General features: G+C 35.7%; 1 protein-coding gene and 1 non-coding gene across 2 annotated transcripts; one reads left to right on the plus strand and one right to left on the minus strand.

Annotated features, from left to right (window-relative positions):
* Window positions 1-2,777: 2,777 nt before the first annotated feature.
* LOC127800224 (flowering-promoting factor 1-like protein 3) lies at window positions 2,778-3,487 on the minus strand. The gene has a single exon (XM_052334714.1). The coding sequence runs from the start codon at window positions 3,408-3,410 to the stop codon at window positions 3,090-3,092; it is 321 nt and encodes a 106-aa protein (XP_052190674.1). The 5' UTR covers window positions 3,411-3,487; the 3' UTR covers window positions 2,778-3,089.
* Window positions 3,488-8,494: 5,007 nt separating this feature from the next.
* Window positions 8,495-8,565, plus strand: TRNAG-CCC (transfer RNA glycine (anticodon CCC)). Its single transcript has one exon. It is a non-coding gene; the product is annotated as a tRNA-Gly (tRNA).
* The last annotated feature ends 361 nt before the right edge of the window (window positions 8,566-8,926 follow it).

Here is an 8,926-nt window from a genome sequence, read left to right on the forward strand (position 1 = left end):
TTTGACAACTCTTGAAAAAGAACTAATATATGTGACTTTTTATCTTAATTTTTTCAAATATACTTATCTCCCCCCTATTTCTCAAAATAATCATATCTTGATTCTTACCGATAAGAAAAAATGGCGCTTGTGTTTTTCAGTGCATTTTAAAAAATTTAACAAATAATTTGATAAAAATGTTGGCATGTTTCTTAATCTTAATTATTTTAACAATTTCATATCTTGTTTCAAAAAATATTTTAATTTTATCTTGATATAACCTTATTTTACTTATTTTAGCAAACGCTTCCTAAAAAGAAAACAATAAATAAAAAAAAAATTCAAACGGATTTGTAACTTTATCCAATCATTTCAATTGTATAAATTGTATCCCAATTGGTTCAATTTTATCCACCAGCTAAAATTGATTTGCAAGACTTCTATCATTGCTCAAGCCACATGTTATTAAAAAAATAAAAATATGAGTGAGACTCACATGTATACATAAATTATCTTTCATATTATTTTTTATTTTTTTTATATGTACATGTAAATTCCATTCATATTTTTATTTTTAATGATACGTGCCTTGCAAAGGTTACATCATATTATATGATGGAACATAAATATATATATCACCGGCCAACAATCTTATCTCAGTAAGTGACGGGGTGATGTGTTGTACCATGTGATCATCACATATATAATTAAACTAATGTATTGTTAATTGTCAATTAACAAATATGTAAGATTAAGAATCTACCCTCAATCGATCCAATTTTAAATATGATATGGGACCTACAAATAACCCTTTTCGGGTTAACGGGGTTCCAACACCATTCCTTTAAACCCCACTATTAGGGAAGAATATATATCAAGGAATGCCAATTAATTCTTCCTTGATGATCATCATCAATTATATATATTTATATTAATGATCATTCATGGATGCTAATAATAATAATAATTATATTTATACTGAATAAAGACAGTTTCAAATGCATATATATAGAATATTAAGACTTATTTTGAATATCTGATTACTCGAAAAGTTACAAATATTTTCTGGGCCAGTCTGCTGATTCTCTTACCTCATGCGGCAATATATATATATGCATGGCCATGGATTAATAATATCTCTGAAAAATCTAAAAGTGCGAGGCCACGAAGATGAAGGGCCTTTCGATCTCAGAACTACTGCATTGCATGGCATATATGGCATAATTAAGAGTACCAGACGACCAAAGCCAGCTCTAGCTCTTGTGGCCCTGGCTAGCTAGCTTTATATATATATATATATATATATATATATATTAAAGACCAAACTCATGAGAAGACAAATTCGGATCTCTCCTTCCCCATCCCTTCATTTGGATAGGATGCCATCTTTTCCACCCTGCAGCTTCCATGCATGAATTTTCCCTTTTTTCTGGATATATATGAACCCCAATATATATTAATTAAGCTATACATATATATATATATATATATATAGAGAGAGAGAGAGAGAGAGAGAGAGAGAGAGAGAGGGATGATACATAGAAGCCCATGCAGGGGAGGAGTGGGCTTTGACAGGGATCGATGAGTTTAGGAAACAAATGGAGAGCTTCTTAAATTGGGCGGGGGGGGGGGGGGGGGGGGGGTGGGGCGGGCTAGCTAGAATTAGGACACGTGTTGATAAGACTTTTCTTATCCAGAGGGGCAGATTCTGCCAGTTCATGCCTGAATGAACAGATCGATCGATAACCTCCCTCAACCTTTGAATTGCACATGTTCTTTGGAGCTTTATAATTTTCATTGTTCAACACCTTAAGTATTAATTAATTTACCCAGTTTCACACACACACGCACGCACGTATCATGTTTGTATTTTGTAATTATGATTAATCTCTTTCCATAAGTTCAATGACGATATATATATGAGAGAGGAAGGGAAACCACTTGCACTTTGGCTTTGGGAAACATGTCTATTTTGGTAACTCAAAACACTTTCTGATATATATATATATATGGCATTCCATTCACTTACAAGCACTGCTACATGAAGACATATACTGATCATATACACGATCTTGCATTTGTCTTTGTTATATGCAATCTGGATGAGAACGAAGTGTAGCTTTGTCCATTTCCACCCATTTCCCATGAGCTACAAATGGGTGCGTTTAACTTCGAGATGTTATCTTTTCAGTACTCTTCCATGGAAACTGGATATATGTATGTATGCATATGGTGAGGGCCACAGGGAGATATCCATGCACGTGATGTCTCTACGTTGTTAGTAAGCAAAGCTTGTGGTTGGCTAATCCTCACGTGACTCCCCCATTTCTCCTTCCCCACCACTTTCTGGCTAAAGCTAGCTACTTTCAAAAACAATATTAATTTTTACAGAAACTTTATACAAAAAATGTTATTGAAATACGATAGATAGTGATTTTTTTTTTAATTGTGTTTCACTTTGTGGGTGCTTTTATATATGAACAACTGCATCATTATATATATATATATATATCTATGAATTTCTTGTAAAATTTCTATTTGGGATATATGCATAGTGATATTAAAAAGACTGAAATTAAACATCCATGCAAGTGATTTATGATTACAACAATTATGTCCATCAAAGTGAATTTTAATTACAGAGATATTAGTTTCCATCCTCCAAGCTATAGAATAATTTAGCTGACATGTCATCACCCCCTTCCTTCCTGCGTGCCAAGCTGTCAGGCCCTGTCCATGTCAGCAAAAAATACAAACTGTCTCTTTTTTTGGGGGGGGGGATAAAAAAAGTACAAACCTTTAGCACACGAAGAAATCAAGCCCAATTCTCATTACAAGATAGTAATATATGTTATAATTTACAAAGCATTTGACGACATCCAAACAGCCCTTCAACTGATCACCCCCAGAAACCCTAGCCTAGCTAGCCACACCTTAATTCACTGAAATGGACAACAACTGAAACAATGAACACCAGGCTGAATCAAACACACACTGAGAAGATTAGAATTCTGAGGAAGAAGAGAAGAAGAAGAAGAAATTAAAAGAGACATATTCCGGGGGAAATTAAACTAACAAACACAACACAAATTACTTGTAATTAATCTTCATTACACGTCCCTAACTTCAAAGATATTGCGGTTCTTGACGACGATGTCGTACATGTGCATGGACTTGAACCTGCTGAAGTCCTTGGGGAGGGAGATGAGGTGAACTGTGGATCTCTTGTGGAACTGGAGAAGCTCCGGATCGTCGTGGTAACGCTCCCAGCCCAGTGCGGTGAGCTTCCTGTCGAGAACTGCGTAAGAGGTGATCACTTCCTCGGTAGGGAGGTGGACTAGCACCTTCCGGCGCGTTCCCTGGTTCGACTCGGCCCCCGGGTTCTCAACTAGCCGGACCACCCCGTTCTTGAACACCCAAACGCCGGACATTTTTGCCGGAGCTATGGAGAGATGGAGAGAAGGCTGAATTAGAAGAAGAAGTACTAGTGTCAAGGTGGTATAGAAGGTTGGAGATGGGTGCAGGGGGAGGGGTGAGATGGGTATATATAAAGGAGTGGTGGGGGTGGGGGATAAAAAGAATAAGTTTGAAAACTCGTATCATTTTTCAATGATATTTTTATAATTAAAAAGTTATGGTGTTGTTGGAGGGAATGTATCTATTATATTTTATTCTTAAATTTAGTATAATTTCTTGATAAATAATTAAATAAGACTCAAATAATAGAATAAAATTAAACGTCATCTCATCATATTTCTCTTATTTAACAATAATACTTTATTGTTTTGATATATAATAAAATATTTTAAAATGATCCCATGTAAAAGAATGACATGATAATGAACAATAGTTAAAAAAAATAAATAAATTACTTCAAAAGGAATGAACGAATTCAAGATGAATATTGTGGATTTGATAAGAAGTGGGAGGAGGCATTGTTGAATGGAGGTGTAGCCAAAGTGGGGCCAAGGGATGGGGAAGTAAGAGATTAGATACATTTTGGGTTCAGAGTGTTTGAGACAGCAAATTAAAGCCAATATTATTATTATATTATGGAGATGGGATTGAAGGGAATCCCATTTCTTGTTCCAAGTCCTTTTAACCCCACACTGGGAATCTTTGTTCCAAGAAAACATATTTTTTTCTATTTATTAAAAAATTTTATATTGGAAATTGAGGCTTTTCTAGATAAAGGGCAAAATTATGACCTTTGGTTGGCTGGGTAGCTGTCAAATTGAACTCTGCGAATCACCACTGTTGAAATTCGTATCCATGGCATCAGCTCGGCCGAATGCCATTGGATCGACGTTTATGGTCATGATATTCTCCCAATTTAACTTATACATGTAATTATTCTTCGCAAAAAGAAAAAAACAAATGATAAATAATATTATTGCATATAGGTTTATTTTATTTTTATTTTCACTGTTTCCTCCTCTCAAAATTTATATGTACATTAGCTTTGAAACAGCAAGCCAATTATGTATGCATATATAAGAAGAAATTCAAGAAAATAAGGGGAGAAAAAGTGTAAGAAAATGTAAGTTTGTAAAGGAGGAAACTTGGAAGATGCTTATAATGCTTAGATGGATGGATAGGGATTCTAAAATTCGGCTTCTTGCTACTGCGGTCTGTATTGCTTGTGCTTGTGGAATGCAATATTGCAAATGCAAACCCTCCTTTTTCTTGCCTAGCTAGCTCTCTTTGACTATTCATGTATAGGTGCGTGTCTATATATATATATATATATAAATATATAAGATTGCTTGAAGCTAGCATGCATTCACATTAGGAGGCATTGAGGTTGAAAAATAGCTATCATTGGAGTAACAGATAGAAATATTGAATTTAAGATCTCAACTTCGGACAGTTGTTAAGTCTCATTAATTTATTTGACTCATTTATCATTTTTATTTTATTTTATACGTGAAAAGTACACTTCCAACAAGGGGAGGGGCAGCTATATCCGGCATATCCTTGTGGCTGGCGCTCTGCTACTTTGCGGGGCAACTACTCCTTATCCACCTCCATTTCAATTCTAGTACATAATATGTATGTATCATGTATGGGAACTTATTCCTCCAGTTAATATGTATTCTTTTTGGGCAATTTCTTCAATATTCTTTATCATTTGTTTTGAAGTACTGGTTATGGGGCTCTTGATCATCAATAATTATCGGTCCCAACAAATCAGTAGACGACATGTGCCAAACTCCTATCAATTATGATCGAAGCAAGATGTGACTTCTATTTTCTAGGATCAAATGACTTGCTGCAGTGTGTATGCATATAATTAAGTACATTAGTATATCTTCCTCTCTTTTAATTATTTGTCATTCAAAAGGTGACGATATGCAAGGCACGAGGAACAAAGCAAACCCTCAAAGTGTGAAAAAGTATTTAGAGGATTTGTAGGCACCAAACACAGGCCAACCACAGCAAAGGCTAAGTGTAACTATTGTTGGGCTTTTAATTAGGGCATACACCATGTCTTTTTAGGCAGCAATGCACTGTGGTCTCACTCTTGCTGCAATTTTTTTGCCTCTTCCTCCTCGTGGTCCATACATTGTCCTCTGATGGGGACCGAGCTACCCACATAGCTAGGCTCCCCACCCGCGAATATTAATCCAAGACACACTCCTCTTTCTCTCTTGACAAACATTTGGCTCTGACCCCGACCTCGATATCTTCTCCGAACATTCCTCTAGCTTCATATTATTGATCTCTTAATTAACCAGAGACTTTCTTATAAAACAGAAATATTTAAGGCCACAAATCAGAGAATTCAACGATAGTCGAATACAACCAATATACATATATAGATTCTTCATCATTTGTGCGTGCGCAATATACAGATTCATCTCATGACAATTCAAAAACATTCTAGAAACTAATTGACCATCATATATATTGTACAAAATTATTCTTCCTTGAATTTGTTTCTAACCTCTCTGTCCTCCCCAAAACACAATCCTAATCATCCACGAAAAGAATATAAGAACCTGTTCTTGAAACTGACGTAGGCGATGAGGTGGAGACAAAAAAAGCCATACCCCACAAACCACGGCTTCCCCGCCACGTCAGTGTCGTACCATTCGCTTGAAACTGGACATTCTCCTCACCATTCTTTGTTGGTGAAAAGTTGCATGGAGAGAGCTAGCTGCTTTATCCAACATGCGTTTGCTTTAACCTCTAGCTAGTTCAAGGTTAGAATTTATGGATGCCATACGCTCCTCACAGATGGAGAGCTCTGAACCATGCACCCATCAAACATATGCATGCATGTATATATATGGTATACTATGCGTGCCCATGTAGCCATATATAGCCAAAATCTATAGGTCCCAACATTTTTAAACAAACAAAAGATGTTTGCTTAGTCTTTAATTTGCATTGAACTGTTTTGCAATAGTCCAACTTTTTCCCTAAAAAAAGCTAAAGAGAATTTATTATTGTTATTGTTATTATCCTCCTTGTATGTAAGAACAATATTCAAAGTTGGTTGATATTTTGTGGGGGGAGAAGCTTCCATGGATTTTCACAAGTTATATAATATATATATATATATATTATAAAACATTGTTTAGCATTTAATTTGTGTAAATTAGTTTTGAAATGGGGATTAATGTGTTAATTAATTAAATATTTTAAGATGTTAGAAAAGCAACCTCGAACCATCGATAGTTTGTAACCCACAAGTTCTTGTTATTTCAATAATGGAGGTTTATGAAGTTACTAAAGAGATTTTAGTGAAGGTTTTACATAAAAGTTCTATGAATGGATTATTAGATGATTGATCTGAATTCTTATATATATAAGCAAACATACAGATATATATTTATCTAGGAATTAATATATTCTGCCTAAGAGCCTTATTGAGAGGCTAATCGAAGGGGCATAAAATGACAAAATATCCTCACTCAAATTGCAAATTTACTTCCCCTGCCCCCGTCTCCTTTCTCCTTTCTTTCCCCTTCCATGACCGCCTCCAACAAGCGCCAATCGCCACTACATCGCCTCGTCGACTGCCATTGCATTGCCTGGCTGCCTCGACGCCTTCACTTCGCTGCCTTGCAACGACGGTCGACAAGGCTAGGCGAGGCGAAGGCGTCAAGGTGGCCAGGCGATGCAGCGGTAATCGACGCTTGCTGAAGGCGACTATGGAATGGGAGAGAAATGAGAAAGAAGGCGAGGACAAGGGAAGCAAATTTGCAGGAAAGCATTTTGGTAATTTTGGCACTCTTTGGTAAATCTCTCGATGAGACTGTTAAGCTGTGTAGAAAGATCCTTTATCCAGACGTCCTACATGCCTACTCTTTTGAACAATTGAGGTCTTCACTAGAATGATGGGTATACTCTAGGGTTTGTACACTTTTTTCACTAAGAAAAGACAAAAAACAATATTAAAAGCAAGGTTAATTAGAATCAACTTAATAAGGAATCGGTGCAAACTGCTAAAGAAAAAGTTTTAAGAGTACTCCTAATCTTGCATTAGAAGGCTTGGCTATAGCTGCATTCCTCTTTAGGTAGCTAATGGAAGTCTTGATCCCACTAAGATTGTGAATTGAGGAACAGTTGTAGACCACTATTTGGAAAGGCCAATTGTGTTTTTATCTTCATTGAAATATCAAAAAGGAATTTCTCTCTCCAACAATCTCCATCTTAATCACAATACGTGGGAATCTTCATTACTAAATTATATTAATCTACCTTCCCTCTAACATAGATGAATTTATTCTTCATAGAATTAGTTAATAACAGTATGTAAACCTCATTGGGTATGCTAAAAGTGGATTAATTATTAGTTATAGCGAAGGTATTGTTTAGAAAACAATTGGAATTTTTGGTATTCCAAAGAGAAAAAGTGAGTGTTTATTTGGTATAAGATAAGGGAATAACATTAAAGCCAAAGGGGAGGGAGGGTTTTGGTGTCCTAACAATAGGTTTATGCTCTACTTTAGTGAAAGAATTACACCAATTATGTATTGATTACCAGAATAAAGCCCTAACAAACTCAATGGAAATGAAGTATCAATTCCCTTCAGAGAAAACAAATTAGGAGAACTTTAGAAATCGTATTGTTCCATTCATAGGCCATTAATGATAATGACATGAGGGATCGATTATACAATGTAACCAACCTAATAAAGATGTTAGAATTGGAAAATTCATAAAGCTCACCTCCTCCTCCTCCTCCTCCATGCATGGAGGAATTAGTCTTCATTTAACTTAATATCATATTACAATCATAGAGTTGTCTCATTACCAGCTTTTTACCAAGGATGATTCTTACAGAACACTCTTTAGAATCATATAATTGTTGCAATTTTGAGTTTGATTCCTTCTATCGATGGCGATTGGAAAATTCGGGTTGGGTTTTGGTTTTGATGTGCGTACTTTGTGAACAACAGCTGTTGATTATCTTTTCTGAAAAGGATGGCCGGCCTCCTCAGGCAAGGTAGTTAAAATATAATACATAAATTAACAATTATGGTTTTAGGCCTGCATATGTAGAGCGCATCTGGTGTAGTGGTATCATAGTACCCTCCCACGGTACTGACCGGGGTTCGATTCCCCGGATGCGCATGAAATATCATTTTTGAAACATCGGGCTGCATTTCGGGGCACTTGTATTATAATATTTTTTGGCACTTTATTCTTAAAATCACATTTCTAATCTCCTTTAATTTTATAATGACAAATAGCCAACCAATCACGTGAACTATTTGTACCCATTCGATGCCCCTCTTTATGTAATCATCATTATCATCTAGCAACAACTGTTTGAATGACAAATTTTACCCGATTTGTAACAAATACCAATGTGGGTAAGTGGCTCACAGTTACATGCATTCATTCATATCATATAAACTTTATTTTATATTCATTTTGCATATATATAGAAGAATACAGGGCCAGCCAGCCCAAGACACTACAGGCACAGGAA

The sequence above is a fragment of the Diospyros lotus genome, chromosome 4, assembly GCF_014633365.1.
Source record: "Diospyros lotus cultivar Yz01 chromosome 4, ASM1463336v1, whole genome shotgun sequence".
Lineage (NCBI taxonomy): Eukaryota > Viridiplantae > Streptophyta > Magnoliopsida > Ericales > Ebenaceae > Diospyros > Diospyros lotus.

Excerpts from the sequence above, each read along its gene's own strand:
- LOC127800224 (XM_052334714.1), bottom strand. The coding sequence starts at position 3,410 with ATGTCCGGCGTTTGGGTGTTCAAGAACGGGGTGGTCCGGCTAGTTGAG.